Source organism: Ictalurus furcatus, chromosome 15 (assembly GCF_023375685.1).
Source record: "Ictalurus furcatus strain D&B chromosome 15, Billie_1.0, whole genome shotgun sequence".
NCBI classification, from domain to species: Eukaryota; Metazoa; Chordata; class Actinopteri; order Siluriformes; family Ictaluridae; genus Ictalurus; species Ictalurus furcatus.
The window spans coordinates 4848073-4869144 of record NC_071269.1 but is presented as its reverse complement, the minus strand read 5'-3'; the positions used below and the strand labels follow the sequence as shown (position 1 = coordinate 4869144).

Here is a 21072-nt window from a genome sequence, read left to right as displayed (position 1 = left end):
TTTTTTTTCAATCAGGTAATTTTTTTGTGGTTGTTTGAGTTTAACCAAGGTAAAGGTACTTTTTCATGCAAAGGCAATGTGTGGGCTTGTATACTGTCATATGTACACTATTAACATGTCATCAGAAACATCTCTGGATGAGTCATTATGTAGGTGCACAACAACCTAGCCAAACTTCCCTACTACTCTACATCCTGTGCAAAACTGGTATGTTTGTGCTTAAAACTCATCAATTTTTATCAGCGAATTTGTCTCTGAACCTTTATGTTCTATCCAGTATGCAAAGGAATTTTGTTAATTATTGGAAATTTGTATGTTTGACAACATTATTACCAGCGGTTGCACAGCGGGTAGCGTGGCCGACTCGCAACTCAAGGGTTTGATCCAGAGCTTGGATTACTGTCTGTGTGGAGTTTCACATATTCTCCTAGTGTCTGTGTGGGTTTCTTCCAGGTTTTCCTGATTTTCTCCTCCCAAAACAAGATGTGAATGATTATTTAAATGTGTGTCTGCTCTGGTTCCACTTTGACCCTGACCAGGAAAATGTAGTTACTGAAGATGAATGAATGAATGAATGATTATTGCCATATGACAGCATTTAATTGGCCTCCTCTTACAGTATCTGTGCCAGAGACTGATCATACTTTGGATGCAGAGTAGATTAAAGGTAGATTTTCCACATCCTCATCAAGTTTGAAGGTGAGACTTTTCTTTTTAAAGCAACTTTGCATTCCTGCCTTTTCTTAAGTTTCTTAAGACTAAAAGATTAAGACATGATACCATGCAGGTGTATGGGTTTTATTATTATTATTATTATTATTATTAGAGTCTACAGGTAGCACTGGTAGACACTGTTTGATGGTAGGCCTATACTTTTGCTGTTTATAGTCTATTCTGCTAAGTTTTCTTAATTTTTCACAGTACCATTCATTATAGCCAGGTTGAAGGATACACTTGGGTTTTTTTTTTTTTTTTTTGAAGAACCACTGAAGGGAAGTGCTTACTTGTCCCATATGTGTATCTCATTACATTGAACCATACCCCTTTTTTTATTTATTAATAATTTGTTTTAATATATTCGAATCTGTTGTGAACCTTGCTACTTGGTTGGGTTAGCTAAATGCAGTCCAATGCACTTTCAAGAATGCTTGCAATTTTCATCAGGAATGTAAACCATGCTCTCACATCTGGCTGCTCATTCCAGATGGGTAGCCGGTAAGGGCTTTGGCTCGGTGTGTATTAGCCAGCTAGCCATCATGGTTGGGGAAGATAGGAGCCTGAGCTGATAAACAATAAAAACTGGAATACTCTCCACTGAAAACAAACTACCGCCGCTCTGTGGGTAAACAGAAGATTTGTATTTTGTATTTACAAACAGTAGTAAGCTAGGTATCATTAGCTAACACTGCTCAGCACAGGTCTACAACACTTTAATTTCAATGCTAAGCTAGCTTCCTAGCTAGCAGCTTAGCTTTGCGGTTGCTAAACTGCTGTATAGCAACCAGTGCACCCTATAGCTAGCTTATACAGTGCTAACGTTAAGGCCAGGTTTCTAATTAGCTGACGTGACTTGGATAGTTTGTTCGTTTTTTTTCTCCCTTTCATATTCAAAATAGTCCTTCTGTGATATCTTGTGTTTTGTAATATACTTGAAATAGTATAGCTACAGGTAAAACATTCTCCTTTGTTTGCTAGCTAGCTAACTTGCTGTAGTACGGTAGACTCGGTCGCTAGCTAACAAGCTATATTACCTTTACGAGATAGCGAACTGTTGTGCTTTTCTTTTCTTTTTTCCTTTTGTTTTATTTTAAACATAAAACCGTTAGCGCAGTATGCAATGTTTGGTTTCTAGCGAGCGTTTAACGTTTCGTTGTAATTACTTTCTTCGAGAAACCTACCTTTAAAAAAAAAAGTATATTAACTTGTACTTTAATGGTAATCGGTGTTTGACTGTTGTGTCAGTTGTTTCTTGTGTCTGAGGTAAAAGTACAAGTCTAGCGCATTCTAGATTTTTCTCGTCGCGCGAGGATTTCAGATCAGTGACAAGAGATGCTCGTGCACCGGTCATGTCTTATTGGCTGTTACAGGTGGCTACCAAGACTGGCTAATTCAGAAATGGATAGGTTCCTCAGTTAAAAAGTTCTCTTATACACCTTTTGGCCATTTTTGTCATAGTTGTAGTCTAACCCTGCTGAAAAATTCAGCTTAGTCTGAGCTGAGTCAGGATAGTAGATCATCTGCATAGACCAAAAGCTGGTAGAAAGGAAACAACTTCTGAATTAGAGCTACCAATGCTACATCGTAGACAAATTCATTCATTCCTTCACATTTAGTAAACAGTTTATCCTGGTCAGGGTTGCAGTGGATGCAGAGAATATCCCGGGAACGCCCAGCTTACAGGGAATGACACATGGGCACACTGAATGGGACGCCAATCCATAATAGGGCACCATGCACACCTAAGTACTACTTACTGACACGTTTTTGGGAGGTGGGATGAAACTGGAGAACATGTAGAGAAATTCCACACATGCAGAGTTTGGGATCGAACCAGGGTCTCTGGAGGTGTGAGGTCGGAAAGCTACTCGCTGTAGCGCAGTGCCACCTTGTACTTTAAGAAAATAACACACCAGTTAATTCAAGTCATAAGGATGCGGGAAAGTAACTCACTAACTTGCGAAGATGGTCTACCAGCTTGGGCTGTGCTCTGGTAGCTGGCAGCATTTTAAACAGCCTTTTTTGAGTTCAAGCAGGGAGATCACTAAAATGTAAAAAGGAACAAGTTTGGGAAGCTTTGTCTTAGGAAGCTTGGGAAGCTTAAGATAACAGTTTCTGTTTCAGTTAAACTGATTATAAGATATGAACATTAGGATTGTTTAACCATGAAGCAAAGTTTAATCTCATGTGAGTTATTTTTGGTTGTGTTGCAGTTAAACTGAGCTCAACGCCATACTGGCAGGCATGCGGATCCGGCTGCAGAGGTCAGGCCATGCGGCCCTGCTTCTATCCGAGCTTAACCGCTGCCGCCTGTCACGACTCCTCTGTGACGTGGTTCTGCAGGTTGGAGGTCGATCGTTCCCTGCCCATCGTGCAGTCCTTGCATGTGCAAGCTCTCATTTCAGCAGCTTGCTATCTAGGGCCCCATATGGCCAGAGTGGCACCCCTCCCACATTCTCTTTGGACTTCATCTCTGCAACCAACTTTGAGAAAGTGTTGACTTTCATTTACACGGGTGAGATCCTCACTGATCTGATAGATGTCGGTGTGCTGTACGAGTTGGCAGAACGACTGGGTGTCAGGGAGTTGGTGCGGGCTTGCCATGCCACCTTCCCAGATATGAAGAGCTCAGATGGAGATGTGGAAACGGACATGACCCCTGCTATCACCATGGCTGCCTCCATGTGCTCTTCATCCGTGGCATCCTGCTCTTCTCTGTCATCTCCTGCTGCTCCCACTCCAGTCGCACCTTCTCCCCTCCCTCTAAGCCGAGGAAACAGGGTAAACCGCGCTCACGTCCCCCCCCTCTCACTCTCCCACTCACCTAAAGCAGAGGATGGCTTTCAGCTACATCTGAGCTATAACCAGCTGGCAAGCAACAAACAGAACTCATTGGATAACCACCACTCTCAGGCTTCTGAGATCCTCCCAGCTCTCAATTTGCAGCTTAAAACTGAACAGGAAGAAGAGAAAGTGGATGGGAACCACAGCTCAGAGGAACACGTCATCATTAATGGTAACAAACCAGCACTTCCTGAAGCGTGTTCCATTCCTGACTCATCAGCACAGGCTGGAGGGGAATCCTGCGCACCATCATCATCCTCTGGTGACCCACTGGATAGTCTGCAGCTTAGAGTGGTTGAAGGAGGTGTTGGACTTGGGGTTGGGGCAGTCAAAGATGCCATTTTGTTCGGGGAAGAAGACGATGCAGAAAAAAGGAGCCTCCATGATGGGCCTCCAGAGGATGGAGAGCAATGGAGAGCGCTGGAGGGTGATGTAATAGAACTGAGCGACGATGAAGAAAATTACATTGAAGAAGAGGAAGACGACGAAGACCTGATGTGCATAGAGAATGGCAGAAGTGGTGTCTTGGTGAATCAGGGCCAGTTGGCACCGTCATCACAGCCCTGTAAAACTTGTGGAGTGTTGTTACAAGCAGATAACAGTGTCTTACGCTCTCATGCAGAGACGCACCTGTCTGAGACCGGCAGCTGCCGGGTGTGCGGCACTTCTTTCCCCGATCGTGGGTCCAGCATCGCTCATGCCCTCACACACGTTGGCATCCTGTTGTTTTCTTGTGAGATATGTGAGTTGCAGTTCTGCACTGAGGCTGAACTGATCCGGCACAGGCGCCAGTCAGTGGCCCGATGTATCCCTCAAATGCCCGAGCAGTTTAACAATGCCACTCAGGGGCCTGGAGGGGAACTGCACTGTGTTGCGTGCGCTAAATCCATTCCCAAGGATTTAAAGGTCTGTGCTTTCATTTTGTTGTCTGTAGGTGGTTAAATGTTTAGCAAAAATGTTTGAGTTCCTATAATGCTCATGAACTCTAACCAGCTGTAAACTATCTTTCCCATTATTCTTTTTTATATTTATTGTACGTGAGAAGTTGAAATTCTGACTAGATTTTATGGGTTTAGATTTTATGAACTTCATTAATATTCTTTAGTTAGGGCTTTTTGAACCAATTAAAAATTATACTGTATGTTTGCATACTTTAGAAAACATGAAAACTTAAATGTTTTGTGTGTGTGTGTTATACAGTCAGTAATCAGTAGTTAAGGATTGTACTGTTAAATCTAATATTAAACACATCTGGTGACATGTCACATATATATCAGTCCGTACCGGAATCCGCGGAGTTTTTTTGTAATCGTTGCGGCCAAAAATTGTTGATTTTTCTGTGGATTTTTTCAAAATGTGTGATGCAATTTACGAAGCTTTTTGTGCTTTTTTCCAGAAAATGACTTGAATTGGTAAAATTGCAATTGCACAATTTGCATGCTCTTTCACAGTGACGTTTGTTGGTAAATGAGACCTTTTCAGCTGTACCCATGGTCGACGCACGTGAATCGAAGGCGGCTTTGGCTGAATGCCTCACATGAGGCGTCTCTGCAAAAATCTGCAGTAATTTTGACAAATTGCAAGCTTCTGTGAAAATTGCAGAGTTTCTAAATTTTGTGTTCATTTCTGCGATGGCAAAATCCTGGACCGACTGATATACGAACATTTCATGGGAAGTGGTTTCCTATTATTTGTGGAAACCCTGGAATTTTTCTGAACAAATGAATACGTTCCAGATTTATATTGTAATGCATGTTGAGATTTTTCTGTTTATATAATAAAGATAAATAAAGCCCTTCCCCATCTCTTAACTATATATGATTTTCCTTTCAGGCGGTCAGGGAGCACGTGCAGGGTCATGTATGTTTACGGACGTTGCGTTGTGGTGTGTGCCAGTCAACCCAACCCACGCGATGTGCTCTTCTGTGGCACACGCTAACACACCTCCTTGCCATCCACTCCTGCCCACAGTGTGCCTGTCCCTTTCTGGAGCGGCCTCTACTTGACACACACTTAGCCATGCATGCTGAACAAGGTGGAGCAGCCAAAGAGGATGAAGGCAGTCAGGAGAGTACAGAAGGACAGGCTGAATTTCAGTGCTTCCTTTGTCCACAGACCTTCCCTTCAGATGCAGCTTTCCATTACCACCTGAGCACACATCCAAGTGAGCCCCAAACATGGCCGGCCAAGCGCAAGGCAGACCAGCCACTGGAATTTTCTTCCTCTTCTTCCTCTCCCCTGGAGCCAGGGAGCATGGGTAAGCTCAGTGGCCTGGGCTTTAACCTGGGCACATTTATACCAGACAAAATGATTCAAGCTGGTATGCCGTTCCCTGCTGGACTTTTACAGAATGGCAGCTCTTCTGGTTGCCCTCAAATGGGTGCAGTTCTGAAACAGAAGTGGTACCGCTGCAGGTATTGCGGAAAGCGTTTCGCACACTCTGGCGAGTTCACCTACCACCTTCGCATCCACACAGGAGAGAAGCCGTACCAGTGCAAGGTGTGCCTGCGCTTTTTCCGTGGCCGCTCCACCATGATCTGCCACTTGAAGACGCACGCCGGCGCCCTGATGTACCGCTGCACTGTGTGTGGCCTGTACTTCTCAACGCTGAAGATGGTCTCGTCCCACATGGAACTCCACAAGGACCACCTACCTCCTGACTTCAGCATAGAGGAGACGTTCATGTACAACGACCACTCCAAAGAGCCGGTCCCTAATCTGGACACCTGAAATTTCGAATCATGTGCCTCAGTACTTATCTGTAACCATTGTTGAGGACTAAGTAGAAGTAGAAGCTATTAAATGTTTGATGTGATAGAGACTGGAGATTGAAGTAGGTACTGTTATTGAATTGCCACTTGGTGGCAGCATTTATGTATTCTGAGGGCGCACTGACTGGACTGTTCGCGTGGATGTGAGGTTTGATTATTAGTTTAGGATTACCTCTTGATGTTCTTCCTTCTACTCATTCTGTAATTAATATAAGCTGAATGTATATATTCTAGAGTGTTACAACAGCATATTGTATCACCAGTAAATATGGTAGTGTAAATGGGCATTGTAGAAAAAAATGGAAGATTCAATAAGCGGACAAATGAGGCAGATACAAGCCTGTGCTCTGCTTTAATGCCCTCATATAGAGGGTAATTTTTATAGAGTTGTGTTTTACTTGGTTATTTATTTTTTACATTTTATTTCATTCAGTATATTCACTCTTTTTGTATGGTGTGTTTAAATTCAGCACAAAGTGCTCATTTATTAATCATGTGTTCTGTATTAAGACAGTATCGAGCAAGGGTGAACATAAAGCAGTCCATCAAATCATAGTGTAAACAGAGTAAGGAATAAATCCTGTGCAGTCTGTATAGTCCTGTGATCTTTTTTATAAGCTTCCCAAGTGTTCACCTTTTATTATATCGTATTTTACTGATAATTGGATTGAAATAGCCAAGATAAATTGACACTTTGGTAAATTTAAAGTTTGTGTATGCTGAAAGCAGCAGGAAAAAAGTAGCATTTTTAATGTCATTTCTAATGTCACACACTGGTGACTGGTGTAGTCAGCAATTCCAGTGTCAGGACCAACAGTGAGTTCAGCCGTAATATCTCTTTTGAGAAGTGTAAAAATGGTACCCATGGCCTCTTTAAGTGGGCTAATTCCACAATGTGTAATATTTTTTTAATGTGAAAGCAGTATCTTATCATACAATTTAAGATCTATAACTATTTATTTATTTATAGCTTTTTATGTTGATACATTATATTTTGTAAGGAGTGTTTTCATTATAAATAGAAGCATATTACTTTGTTCTAGACTGTATTTGTTTTGTATGTGTTCTGAATAAAATTGAGCTGGCAGACATACACAGGTGTTACAGTGTGATGTTGATCTTCTCAGCCTTTGCATGGAGCTATAAAATTTCCAAACAGTGGACAACACAAATTCAGAGCAAGTGAGTCGCACACATTTTGAAATGACCATTTATGCCATAGATATATTTTTATCTCTCTCTCTCTCTCTCTCTCTCTCTCTCTCTCTCTCTCTCTCTATATATATATATATATATATATATATATATATAAAATATGTATGTATATGTTTTTATTTCAAGATATATTACAATACATTCTAGTAGTGATGACAAGTTATTTATTTAGTCCAGTGTTTAGACATCATCCTCTGCAAATCTCTGATTGTTAGACTTCCTTTTATCTGTGGCATGTTTGTCGGCAGCTTCCTGTGGGAGGGTGATGTAGGGAGTTTTCTTCCTTTCTCTTTTAAACCCACTAACAGGAACTCTTAAAGCTGTTTCTTTACATGCAGTTTTGACTCCTTTGGGCCCGTCCAGCTCACTGTTTACAAGCAATTAAAAGAAACCATTTATTCTCTTAAAAATGTTCTTTCTGAAAGGTTTTTGGTTCTTGCACTGAGAAATTCAGTGGAAGAATATTTCAGAAGGGAGACATTTTGTAAAACGGTTACTTTGATGGCATCTGGAAAATGTTTTCTTCATAGCAGCACACATACAGTATGTGCCACTTCCCTATCTCTCTCAGGAGACCTCATCATGACGTATTCTAGACTTCCGTTCTTAGGATCCTATTTCTGAGTGACTGGTGCTGGCATTGCTGAGCTTTCTCTCCTTTCGTGATGCTGTCCCTGCACCATCGGCTGCATTGGCTGCAATGTTGGCAGGTGCTGAGGAAAAACGGGAAAGAATATCGTTGATGAGGTTGGCACGAAAGCTCTTGCTCAGGAAGTTATAGAGAATGGGGTTGGCAATGCAATGAAAGAGTGAGACGCACTGTACAACACTGTAAGTGAAGTACAGTATATCTATGGTGTTGCAGGACATCAAGCCTGGATTCAGATCATCCACTGTCATCAGGAATATCACAACATGGTAGGGTAGCCAGCAGGTCACAAAAACGACTGAGTACACGTGCAACAGCCAAAGGTCCCTACGATTCTGCATGTCCGGAGAGGCACGCACAACCCGTGCAATCAGGATGTTACAAGTGATGATGACTGACGCAGGGCCCAAAAACTGAAAGATAAGGCAGAAGACGCTAACTGAGACAAACCATTCATTGTAGAGCAAGATGAAACAGCCAGGTTCATGCCACTCACGCAGGTCCACATGTACATTTTCTAGCAGTGCCAGCACCAAGGACAAAAGCCACACTCCAGCACACAGCAGCCATCGCCGGTGCCTGGGCTGCAGTGGAAAGCAGGCGGGCGTGGTTGGCCGTGTTAATGTCAGGTACCGCTCCAGAGTCATGAAGGCCAGGAAGAAGGAGCTGCTGTAGAAGTTGATGACGTAGATGAGGTGCGTAACCTTGCACAGGAATCGGCCCCAAACCCAAACCCTGTCCAAGATGACCTCCAGCATGAAGAATGGCATAGTGCAAACCACCATCAGGTCAGACAAGCTGATGTTGATAATACAGAAGAGCACACCACTGGCCGAGTGACGCCTGCGCCAGTTTACCCAAACCACCAGGCAGTTCTCGATCAAACCAACCATGAACAGGAACAAGTAGAGCAGGAACAGTGCGATGCGCCGGCAGTCCCGGTCCAGTTCTACGGTACATTCAGAGAACCACGGTGTTTCGCTGTGGTCTGACGTATTGTGATCGAGTGACATTTTCTGTGTAGAAAGAAGAAAGGGTTAGTGTGTGTGTGTGCTTTGCAGTTATTTAATAGGATTATGCTGATCCATTTTTTTCAGTTGTTGAGCTGAGAGTGCTAATTTGAAATTCTTAACATTGTTTCGAAGTACAATGATTTTAAGGCACTTGAGGACTATCATTTTTAATCAAAACTAGTCAAAATATGTTCCATCGAGGCCATTTGTACTAAAAATTCAGTGAATAAGGGGCCATGGTGTTAAAGCAAACCTGGATTTTGGGTTTTTGAACCCCTGAGATACTCATGACCTTTTCAATAAGTTAACCGTACGTTCATCCTCATGTGTGCTGAAAACTATAGAGGCAGTTATAATGTCTAGAAAACAACAATCTCTGCTTTGGCTAGTGCACACTTGTTCACTATTTTGGTTCTCCAAATAGTCCTAAAATCACAGCATATTGATGTCATAAAATGCAGACAACTTTACTGACTGTTCTCTTGTAATGCTTTTAGGGAAGTGCTGGTTTGCTATAGATTACTTAGTTTACTTAGTGCCTATTTGATATATGTATATATTGTTGTAGATGGCCGTGCCTCTGATATGGAGTCCTCAACCCATACCTTATCCCATTGCATTGTAACCTCCTATCTCACCAATCGAACCAAAAATTTACATTACACCCAGAACCAAAACTTTAACTCTTGGTGACATCTTCCTGAATATTACTAAAGCCTCCCTCAGAGGTCAATCTGACATCTCATACAACGAGAAGATCCCGAAAAGACAAGAGAAGGACAAGAAACGAAAGATCAGAGGAAAAGGCCAGAAGAATGAGTGATCATCAGGGGATGCTGATCACACGATCCTGCAATATCTGAGTTCCTAACAGCTCTAAATCTAAATTGCCTCTTGAAATGCCATAGGGATGTTCAGAAACAGATAAGAAAAGTTCTAAAAATAAGTACAGTATTCAGTACTAAAATGTATATAGAGGGTATTGCCGTTAATAAAGCAATCAGCAGGCAAGTCTGTTTGCTGAGCTAAAAAACACTTCCTGACTCACATGAATATGAACATGATCTAAGCCATGCTATAGCGTACATGACAACTGAATAAGTACAGAATGTTAAAGTAGATGCTGATATGCTTCTGCTTGTTTATATGTGATTAAGAAGCGCAAGGTGTTATAAGAACAAGGGTTGAAATGTCTTTGGCTTGCTTATTTAAACCCATATCTTAAAAACATGGACAGGATAATGTGGGTTAGCCGGACATCTTGTGCTCAGTGATTTATATCGTTTGAAATGCTTTCTCGGAAGTATATTGTGTGCTATTTTGAAAAATGTACTTGTAACCTCTGACTCATATATTGAATTGATGTGATGACAGTTGGCACCAAACGTCCTATTTTATAAAAATCCAATGGGGTCCAATGTGCCTGCTGAAATTAATATAATATGAATATAATATTCTATAACATACCGAGTCCACTTAGATGGAGATTTGTAAACTCTAGAAATGATTAGTGAGTCCTCTTTTTCTATGATAGACTAAGAATAGAGTTTCATATTTTCTTCATCTGGTGATCAACGAGTTATCCTGAGGGGTAAGGCCGCTCTTGCCCCAGAGGCTCGGACCTCAACCCGAGTATGTAACAAAGCTTCTCAGTATGATGTAGACACTAACAATGTTTATATTGTATAGCAGGGCCTAGTATGGCATTTTCCCAATAGAAAGCTACCCAGGGGCAACTGTCCCTAAGGAATTTATTGCATATTAGCCCCGACCACATCAATATACATATAGAAATGTTTACAGGATTTGTTAAAATGTCTTTATTTAAATAAAATAAATAAATAAATAAAAATAAAGCTTAATTATATTAGATTTTGAGAAAGAGAAAGTAAAACAACAACAATAACAAGAACCAGGCTTACCTTGACTGTGGCGTGTGGAGCTCTTGAGAGGGTAAGACCCCTCTAATGGTTCAGTGTCCTGGAGAGATGACTGCTGATCTGGCAGAACAATTGTGCCACTTTAGTCTTTTCCCTAGCTGCTTTGGGGCATTAAGCCCTCCTCTCTCTCTCCCACCCTCTCTCTCTCTCTAAGCAGCACTGCTGATTGGACATTCTCAAAGGGCAGGAAGGAGGGCATGCTCAGCAGGAAAGATTCCTGAGAAAGCCTTGAGCACGGGTGACATTTTGTGATCTGATGTATCTTGGGTAACTGCCAAACCCCATGAAGTGTTCAAGTAAAGTCCAGTTTTTGATACAGAGTTATCTTATTCTAAACTCGTATTACGTCACTCAGCACAGATATCGGCTTGGCACGAAAAGTTCACTGCATCCCCAAAATGCTTTACTAAAGCTACTAAAAGTCTGCAAACATAAAGTCATTGCATTAAAACATCAGCACTAGACTGTGCTAATAACTTCCACTAAGTGACAAATCCTATATAGTCAGTATAGTTCTATATCATCTTTTTATGAGATTCCCCTTTATTATCATATTTTACTAATAATTGGATGACCCAAAACACATCCATTGACGTTCACGTAGATAAAGTTGAGCGGTTCCTGCATCCGAAAGCAGAAGGAATACATAACATTTTCAATGTCCTTTCTAATGTTACTGTGAGTGAACACACTTATTAAGTGCAAAACACATTAACAAACTAAAAATTGCAAATCAGAAAACACAACAGAAGTAGAAAAAAACATAACAGCAGCTCAGAAATATCAACATTGAAAGGTAAGTCCTTATAGCATGGGTGTCCGCTCTTATCCGGAAAGGGCCGGTGTGGGTGCAGGTATTCATTTCAACCGAGCAGAAGCCACACCTGAGTCTACTGAAAGCCAAGATCAACTCATTAAACAGGTGGAATCAGGTGTGGCTCCTGCTCAGTTGGAATGAAAACCTGCACCCACACCGGATCTTTATCGAAAAGATTGGATACCCCTGCCTTATAGAACATCACATGCTGATGGCTCTGAAAGGCCACAAAAAAAACGAGAGATGGAGGATATTTACAGTGAGAGGAAATATGAGCCTGTATAAATCTACTGAGGCTTTTATATATGTTTATTTGTTATCAAGGGTATTCATATTATTTCATTTGATATATACTGTCAACTACAGTTTCCTATTGCTATGTTGTCTGTTTCAGAGAATTCTTAAACTAGATGCATATTCATGTTTATTGATGAAGTGGGTTTCAGACGGTGACAGTGAGGAAGGAAAGTCATCAGCCAGCGTGCCACTGTTAAACGTTGACCACCGAAGAGTGAACAAAAACACCATTACATCCTCCATCACCATGCAACCCTTGGCCCCTAAAATACTTACCTGGACACAATATCCTCCCTTCAGCTGAGCAGATCAATGGCCCAGAGCAGCCCAGGTAGGTTGTCATCTGGGACAACATACGCTTCCACTGGTCTGCAACTGGTTCATTGATCAGCCATGTTTTCCCCTTCTTTATCAGCCAGCATATTCTCCATTTCTCAACACTTTTGAGGAGGGCTTTTTTTCAGCTTGGTGCTGGAAGGCATATGAATGCAATTCATATGAGTGCATATTCCTTCTATAAGCAATGGAGGAAGCATGTGGTGATATATCTGCTGAAGTATATCAGAGTTGGATTTGTCATGCCAGGTGATACTTTCCCCACTGCTTGGCCAGGGAGTTGTTGATGAGGTCCTGTGGCCAGACAAAAGTGTGAAGGGCAGTTTTAAGGGCTAATGATATGTTTGTTTACAGAACATACTGTATATAAGGCTTTCTTTGTTGTATTGTTTCTCATATATGTAGAACACTTAAAAAAAAAAAACATAAATTGTTTTTGCTGAGATGTATGTAGTATTTCAGAAAAAAAATATTCTTGCATTTAAGTTTTTTTCTTACTCAAATATGAAAACATAATAGTTTATGTTTTTGTATTTGTATTCATTCCAAATAGAAGCATTTCACTTTGTTCTCAACTGTATTTTTCATATTTGTTGTGAATAAAATGTAGCTGGCAAGCACATTCAGGCGTTCCAGTGAAGTATGATGTATTTTATTATTTAAATGGTTGTTTAACTATAGAGTATTAAAAAAGAAAAGAAAAGAAAAGAAAATAGACTTGTAATAAGTTTTAGTAGTGAAGCCAAGTAATTTATTTTGTTCAGTGTACAGATCATCATCTGCAAATGTTTGATTGCTACACTTATTTTAATCTGTGGCATGTGGCATGTTCCTCAGTAGTAATGCCATCGCTTCCTGTAGAGTGCGATGCAGGGAGATTTTTATCCTTCCTGTTTTAAAACTGCTAACAGAAACCCATAACCTTTCCTTAAATGGATGTTTGACTCCATTGGGCCTTCCAGCTTTACTATTTACAAGCAATAAAAACAAACCATTTAGTGTTTAAATTGTTCTTTTTGAATGGTTGTTAGTCCTTGCACTAAGAAACTGGCAATATTTTAGAAGTGAGCATGATACCAAAACCCTTCTTTTATGATTAAAAAAAAATATGACATAATTCTGAAATTGTCTCCTTAGCTATGTGGAGGTGTTAAAACACATATGAAAGTCATTTGGATGACATTTTGATGTGTCACAGCAGTACAAATTAGGTAAAGCTCCAATATTTGCCACTTCCCCATCTCTCATCATCTCAGGAGACCTCATTATGACCTAATGGGAACTTGCCGTATTAGGATCCTATCTCTGAGTGACTGGTGCTGGCATTGCTGAGCTTTCGTTCCTTCTGCAGTGACCTCCCCACACCATCGGCTGCATTGGGTACACTGCTGAATGGTGGTGAGGATATACGGGAAAGAATATCATTGATGAGGTTGGCACGAAAGTTCTTGCTCAGGAAGTTATAGAGAATGGGGTTGGCAATGCAATGAAAGAGTGAGATGCACTGTACAACACCCAAAGAGAAGTACAGTATATCTATGGTGTTGCAGGACATCAAGTGTGGATTCAGATCATCCAATATCATCAGGAACATCACCAAATGGTAGGGTAGCCAGCAGGCCACAAAAACGACTGAGTACACGTGCAACAACCAAAGGTCCCTACGATTCTGCACATCCGGAGAGGCACGCACAACCCGTGCAATCAGGATGTTACAAGTGATGATGACTGACGCAGGGCCCAAAAACTGAAAGATAAGGCAGAAGAAGCTAACTGAGACATACCATTCAATGTAGTGCAGCTCAGGCATCATGTAACAGCCAGGTTCATGCCACTCAAGCAGGTTCACATGTACATTTTCTAGCAGTCCCAGCACCAAGGACAGAAGCCACACTCCAGCACACAGCAGCCATCGCCGGTGCCTGGGCTGCAGTGGAAAGCAGGCGGGCGTGGTTGGCCGTGTTAAGGTCAGGTACCGCTCCAGAGTCATGAAGGCCAGGAAGAAGGAGCTACTGTAGAAGTTGATGACGTAGATGAGGTGCGTAACCTTGCACAGGAAGTGGCCCCAAACCCAAACCTCATCCAGTGCAGTCTCCAGCATGAAGAATGGCATAGTGAAAACCACCATCAGGTCGGACAAGCTGATGTTGATAACACAGAAGAGCACACCACTGGCCGAGTGACGCCTGCGCCAGTTTACCCAAACCACCAGGCAGTTCTCGATCAAACCAACCATGAACAGGAACAGGTAGAGCAGGAACAGTGTGATGCGCCGGCAGTCCTGGTCCAGTTGGAGAAAGAGGGAACAGTCATGGAACCACAGTGTTCCATTGTGGTCTGATATGTTGTGATCGAGTGACATTTTCTGTGGAGAAAGAGGAAAGGGTTAGTGTGTGTGTGTGTGTGTGTGTGTGTGTGTGTGTGTGTGTGTGTGAACTTTGAAGTTATTCAATAGGATTATGTTGATCCATTTCACAAGTTGCAGTTGAGAGCTGCTAATTTGCAAACAAGAATCAACGATTCTGCTTCATAAGCAAAATATTTTTGAGGTACTTCATATTTAACAAAAAAATACTAAAGGATATGTTATTTCAAGGCAGTATATAACGAGTCTTAAAAATTCAGTTGTGAAAAAAGGATTATGGTGCTGTAAAAAAGCAAACCTGAATTGTGGTTGCTTGGACCCCTGAGATACCACGCCCTTTTCACTTATGATCAGCAGTGTAATAGATACAATAGATACAGTTATACTCTTTCAACCCCATCACAATAATCGGTGCTTTTTGGGAAATTCATGCTCATTTAACAGTTTGGTTCACCAAAAGATCGTTGAATGATGTTTGCTGTCATATGACATAGGAAATTTTGCTGACTGTTGCACTATATAATGCTGGTTTGCTATACCGGTAGATTACTTAGAGCCTTCGAGCCATGTATAGAAATGTGTATAGTATTTGTTGAAATGTGTTCGCTTTATTTGAATACATTTTACTACTTCTATTTGCTTTATTTAATCATTTTCATTTCAAGTGATACACATTTTACACATTTGGCTTTTTAAGACTGCGCAGTGGTCTTGAGAAAAACTTGAGTAAAAATTGACAAGGCCTACCTTGCCCTTATGGAGCTGTTGTGAAAATAAAACCCCTCTGATAGAGCAGTGTCCTAGAGGAATGAAGGCTGATCTGGCTGAAGAATGGTGCTGTTTTTGTCTTTCTCCTGCCTGCTTTGGGGCATTAAGCCCTCCTCTCTCTCTCCCTCTCTCTCTCTCTCTCTCTCTCTCTCTCTCTCTCTCTCTCTCTTTCTGAAAAAGCACTGCTGATAGGAAACGCACAGCAGGAAAGAGTCCTGAGAAAGTTTTCATCACAGTTGACATTATCCTCTTCCTCTGACATTATCCTCTTCCTCTACACTCGTCTATCTATTATCCCTTTTCCTGCCCATTTGTCTGTTTACTACTGGGTCCATTTTGCACAAAATAACTAACTGGCTTTTTATATTATATTTAAAAATATATATTTTATATTTCTATAAGTAATATACACTTACTGGCCACTTTCTGTAGTCCATCTGCCTCACAGCTGTGCATTCTGAGATACTTTTCTGCTCACCACGATTGTAGAGTGTGATTACAGTGAGGGGAAATAAATATTCAGACACTCATCTTTTTTATTATTATTATTATATTGTAGGTATATCCACTTCAAAAGCTTGGTGCTGGAAGGCATATGAATGCAATTCATATGAGTGCATATTCCTTCTATAAGCAATGGAGGAAGCATGTGGTGATATATCTGCTGAAGTATATCAGGGTTGGATTTGTCATGCCAGGTGATACTTTCCCCACTGCTTGGCCAGGGAGTTGTTGATGAGGTCCTGTGGCCAGACAAAAGCGTGAAGGGCAGTTTTAAGGGCTAATGATATGTTTGTTTACAGAACATACTGTATAAAAGGCTTTCTTTGATGTATTGTTTCTCCTATATGTAGAACACTTAAAAAAAAACAAAAAAACAAAAAAACCATGAACTGTTTTGGGCACACGGTGGTTTAGTGGTTAGCACGTTTGCCTCATACCTCCAGGGTCGGGGGTACAATTCCCACCGTGGCCCTGTGTGTGCGGAGTTTGCATGTTCTCCCTGTGCTGCGGGGGTTTCCGCCGGATACTCCGTTTCCTCCCCCAGTCCAAAGACATGCATGGTAGGCTGATTGGCATGTCTAAAGTGTCCTTAGTGTATATATGGATGTGTGAATGTGTGTGTTCCCTGCAATGGATTGGCACCCTGTCCAGGGTGTACCCCACCTTGTGCCCGATGCTCCCTGGGATAGGCTCCAGGTTTCCCCGTGACCCTGAAAAGGATAAAGTGGTATAGAGAATGAATGAACTGTTTCTGTTGAGATGCATGTAGTATTTCAGAAAAAAAAAAATTCCTGCATAAGTTTTTTTCTTACTCAAATATGAAAACATAATAGGTTATGTTTTTGTATTTGTATTCATTCCAAATAGAAGCGTTTTACTTTGTTCTCAACTGTATTTTTCATATTTGTTGTGAATAAAATGTAGCTGGCAAGCACATTCAGGCGTTCCAGTGAAGTATGATGTATTTTATTATTTAAATGGTTGTTTAACTATAGAGTATTGAAAAAGAAAAGAAAAGAAAAGAAAAATAGACTTGTAATAAGTTTTAGTAGTGAAGTCAAGTAATTTATTTTGTTCAGTGTACAGATCATCATCTGCAAATGTTTGATTGCTACACTTCCTTTAATCTGTGGCATGTGGCATGTTCCTCAGTAGTAATGCCATCGCTTCCTGTGGAGTGGGATGCAGGGAGATTTTTATCCTTCCTGTTTTAAAACTGCTAACAGAAACCCATAACCTTTCCTTAAATGGATGTTTGACTCCATTGGGCCTTCCAGCTTTACTATTTACAAGCAATAAAAACAAACCATTTAGTGTTTAAATTGTTCTTTTTGAATGGTTGTTAGTCCTTGCACTAAGAAACTGGCAATATTTTAGAAGTGAGCATGATACCAAAACCCTTCTTTTATGATTAAAAAAAAATATGACATAATTCTGAAATTGTCTCCTTAGCTATGTGGAGGTGTTAAAACACATATGAAAGTCATTTGGATGACATTTTGATGCGTCACAGCAGTACAAATTAGGTAAAGCTCCAATATTTGCCACTTCCCCATCTCTCATCATCTCAGGAGACCTCATTATGACCTAATGGGAACTTGCCGTATTAGGATCCTATCTCTGAGTGACTGGTGCTGGCATTGCTGAGCTTTCGTTCCTTCTGCAGTGACCTCCCCACACCATCGGCTGCATTGGGTACACTGCTGAATGGTGGTGAGGATATACGGGAAAGAATATCATTGATGAGGTTGGCACGAAAGTTCTTGCTCAGGAAGTTATAGAGAATGGGGTTGGCAATGCAATGAAAGAGTGAGATGCACTGTACAACACCCAAAGAGAAGTACAGTATATCTATGGTGTTGCAGGACATCAAGTGTGGATTCAGATCATCCAATATCATCAGGAACTTCACCAAATGGTAGGGTAGCCAGCAGGCCACAAAAACGACTGAGTACACGTGCAACAACCAAAGGTCCCTACGATTCTGCACATCCGGAGAGGCACGCACAACCCGTGCAATCAGGATGTTACAAGTGATGATGACTGACGCAGGGCCCAAAAACTGAAAGATAAGGCAGAAGAAGCTAACTGAGACAAACCATTCAATGTAGTGCAGCTCAGGCATCATGTAACAGCCAGGTTCATGCCACTCAAGCAGGTTCACATGTACATTTTCTAGCAGTCCCAGCACCAAGGACAGAAGCCACACTCCAGCACACAGCAGCCATCGCCGGTGCCTGGGCTGCAGTGGAAAGCAGGCGGGCGTGGTTGGCCGTGTTAAGGTCAGGTACCGCTCCAGAGTCATGAAGGCCAGGAAGAAGGAGCTGCTGTAGAAGTTGATGACGTAGATGAGATGCGTAACCTTGCACAGGAAGTGGCCCCAAACCCAAACCGCATCCATTGCAGTCTCCAGCATGAAGAATGGCATAGTGAAAACCACCATCAGGTCGGACAAGCTGATGTTGATAACACAGAAGAGCACACCACTGGCTGAGTGACGCCTGCGCCAGTTTACCCAAACCACCAGGCAGTTCTCGATCAAACCAACCATGAACAGGAACAGGTAGAGCAGGAACAGTGTGATGCGCCGGCAGTCGTGGTCCAGTTGGAGAATGAGGGAACAGTCATGGAACCACAGTGTTCCATTGTGGTCTGATATGTTGTGATCGAGTGACATTTTCTGTGGAGAAAGAGGAAAGGGTTAGTGTGTGTGTGTGTGTGTGTGTGTGAACTTTGAAGTTATTCAATAGAATTATGTTGATCCATTTCACAAGTTGCAGTTGAGAGCTGCTAATTTGCAAGCAAGAATCAACGATTCTGCTTCATAAGCAAAATATTTTTGAGGTACTTCATATTTAACAAAAAAATACTAAAGGATATGTTATTTCAAGGCAGTATATAACGAGTCTTAAAAATTCAGTTGTGAAAAAAGGATTATGGTGCTGTTAAAGCAAACCTGAATTGTGGTTGCTTGGACCCCTGAGATACCACGCCCTTTTCACTTATGATCAGCAGTGTAATAGATACAATAGATACAGTTATACTCTTTCAACCCCATCACAATAATCGGTGCTTTTTGGGAAATTCATGCTCATTTAACAGTTTGGTTCACCAAAAGACCGTTGAATGATGTTTGCTGTCATATGACATAGGAAATTTTGCTGACTGTTGCACTATATAATGCTGGTTTGCTATACCGGTAGATTACTTAGAGCCTTCGAGCCATGTATAGAAATGTGTATAGTATTTGTTGAAATGTGTTCGCTTTATTTGAATACATTTTACTACTTCTATTTGCTTTATTTAATCATTTTCATTTCAAGTGATACACATTTTACACATTTGGCTTTTTAAGACTGCGCAGTGGTCTTGAGAAAAACTTGAGATTTTTGAAAATTGACAAGGCCTACCTTGCCCTTATGGAGCTGTTGTGAAAATAAAACCCCTCTGATAGAGCAGTGTCCTAGAGGAATGAAGGCTGATCTGGCTGAAGAATGGTGCTGTTTTTGTCTTTCTCCTGCCTGCTTTGGGGCATTAAGCCCTCCTCTCTCTCTCTCTCTCTCTCTATTTCTTTCTTTCTGAAAAAGCACTGCTGATAGGAAACGCACAGCAGGAAAGATTCCTGAGAAAGTTTTCATCACAGTTGACATTATCCTCTTCCTCTACACTCGTCTATCTATTATCCCTTTTCCTGCCCATTTGTCTGTTTACTACTGGGTCCATTTTGCACAAAATAACTAACTGGCTTTTTATATTATATTTAAAAATACATATTTTATATTTCTATAAGTAATATACACTTACTGGCCACTTTTTGTAGTCCATCTGCCTCACAGTTGTGCATTCTGAGATACTTTTCTGCTCACCACGATTGTAGAGTGTGATTACAGTGAGGGGAAATAAGTATTCAGAAACTCGTCTTTTTTTATATATATATTATATTGTAGGTGTATCCACCTCAAATTTACACACATATACACATGGCTTTTGACCTGTAAGTACGAATAAAATAGTCTGTATTCATATAAGCATAAACAAAGATATGTTTAAAAAACAAAATCGTTAGGGAAGATTGAATTTGGACACCACAGTACTAATACCAACATTAGTACTTTGTTGTAAAGCTGTTGCTGGCAATTATAGCTTTGAGATCTCTATAGTAAGACATAATTAGCTTTATCAGCATTGTGATTCAATTTTTGAACATTCCCCATTCCTTTTGGCAAATCATCTTCAATTCCCCCGAGGTTACAAGGTTTTCTCTGATGGACTCGCAATTTCAAAATTTTCCATACATTTTCAATGGGATTCAAGTCAGGAGATTGTCTAAGTCATGCAAGACCTTCTTGAGTTATTTTGGCTGTATGTTTGGGGGTGGTTGGCTTGTTGAAACATCCATCTTCAGATTGGCTAAGGAGATGTTTCAATATATCACTCCAGTCATGTTTACTTTGATGAAGTGTAATGCCACAGCAGTGTTTGCAAAGTAGCAGCCGTACATCATGATGCACCTACCTCCATATGTGTTTGGTGTTCTTGGGATTGTACATGCAAACCGAGCTAAAGTATTGTCAGAGAATTCTATTTCTGTTGGTGTCTCGCTTACCTTCCTTATCATTTTCATATCATTTTTATACTTACGAACTCAAGCTTTTTTTTTTGGTCATACTTACAAGTCAAATACGTTATGTGTGTAAATTTCTATTGGATATATGCAACGGAGGTATATTTAACAACAAAAACAAAAGTGTGCAAGTACTTATTTCCCCTCACTGTATTTGAGTCACCATTCTGTCACCTCGAACCAGTCTGGTCATTCTCCTCATTTCTCTCTGA

General features: G+C 41.0%; 4 protein-coding genes across 8 annotated transcripts; 1 reads left to right on the top strand and 3 right to left on the bottom strand.

The window, feature by feature from the left end:
- The first annotated feature begins 37 nt into the window (after positions 1-37).
- Positions 38-7419, top strand: LOC128619169 (zinc finger and BTB domain-containing protein 39). 3 transcript variants are annotated; one of them, XM_053643146.1, is made up of 3 exons: positions 38-1342; positions 2931-4467; positions 5395-7419. In XM_053643146.1, the coding sequence occupies exons 2-3, from the start codon at positions 2962-2964 to the stop codon at positions 6289-6291; spliced, it is 2403 nt and encodes an 800-aa protein (XP_053499121.1). In that variant the 5' UTR covers positions 38-1342; positions 2931-2961; the 3' UTR covers positions 6292-7419. The 3 variants fall into 3 exon arrangements, with proteins under 3 accessions (XP_053499121.1, XP_053499122.1, XP_053499123.1); XM_053643147.1 differs by having other exon boundaries at positions 1224-1338; XM_053643148.1 differs by lacking the exon at positions 38-1342 and adding an exon at positions 1593-1669.
- A 203-nt stretch (positions 7420-7622) lies between these two features.
- LOC128619171 (G-protein coupled receptor 182-like) lies at positions 7623-11721 on the bottom strand. The gene is made up of 2 exons (XM_053643150.1): positions 11132-11721; positions 7623-9212 (listed from the first exon to the last, which is right to left on the bottom strand). Exon 2 carries the CDS (start codon positions 9207-9209, stop codon positions 8154-8156), a length of 1056 nt encoding a protein of 351 aa, XP_053499125.1. The 5' UTR covers positions 9210-9212; positions 11132-11721; the 3' UTR covers positions 7623-8153.
- A 1182-nt stretch (positions 11722-12903) lies between these two features.
- On the bottom strand, positions 12904-15785 carry LOC128619170 (G-protein coupled receptor 182-like). The gene is made up of 2 exons (XM_053643149.1): positions 15712-15785; positions 12904-14964 (listed from the first exon to the last, which is right to left on the bottom strand). The coding sequence occupies exon 2, from the start codon at positions 14959-14961 to the stop codon at positions 13891-13893; it is 1071 nt and encodes a 356-aa protein (XP_053499124.1). The 5' UTR covers positions 14962-14964; positions 15712-15785; the 3' UTR covers positions 12904-13890.
- A 522-nt stretch (positions 15786-16307) lies between these two features.
- LOC128619306 (G-protein coupled receptor 182-like) lies at positions 16308-19904 on the bottom strand. Of its 3 annotated transcripts, XM_053643408.1 has the most exons (3): positions 19647-19904; positions 18336-18916; positions 16308-16946 (listed from the first exon to the last, which is right to left on the bottom strand). In XM_053643408.1, exons 1-3 carry the CDS (start codon positions 19884-19886, stop codon positions 16826-16828), a joined length of 942 nt encoding a protein of 313 aa, XP_053499383.1. In that variant the 5' UTR covers positions 19887-19904; the 3' UTR covers positions 16308-16825. The 3 variants fall into 3 exon arrangements, with proteins under 3 accessions (XP_053499383.1, XP_053499382.1, XP_053499381.1); XM_053643406.1 differs by lacking the exon at positions 16308-16946 and having other exon boundaries at positions 17209-18916; XM_053643407.1 differs by lacking the exons at positions 16308-16946; positions 19647-19904 and having other exon boundaries at positions 17208-19604.
- Between the last annotated feature and the right edge of the window lie 1168 nt (positions 19905-21072).

Coding starts and splice junctions, on each gene's coding strand:
- LOC128619169 (XM_053643146.1), top strand. CDS start 2,962: ATGCGGATCCGGCTGCAGAGGTCAGGCCATGCGGCCCTGCTTCTATCC. Junction 4,468..5,394: donor CCATTCCCAAGGATTTAAAG/GTCTGTGCTTTC, acceptor TTTTCCTTTCAG/GCGGTCAGGGAGCACGTGCA.
- LOC128619171 (XM_053643150.1), bottom strand. CDS start 9,209: ATGTCACTCGATCACAATACGTCAGACCACAGCGAAACACCGTGGTTC.
- LOC128619170 (XM_053643149.1), bottom strand. CDS start 14,961: ATGTCACTCGATCACAACATATCAGACCACAATGGAACACTGTGGTTC.
- LOC128619306 (XM_053643406.1), bottom strand. CDS start 19,886: ATGTCAACTGTGATGAAAACTTTCTCAGGAATCTTTCCTGCTGTGCGT. Junction 18,917..19,646: donor AACAGCTCCATAAGGGCAAG/GTAGGCCTTGTC, acceptor CTTTCTCCACAG/AAAATGTCACTCGATCACAA.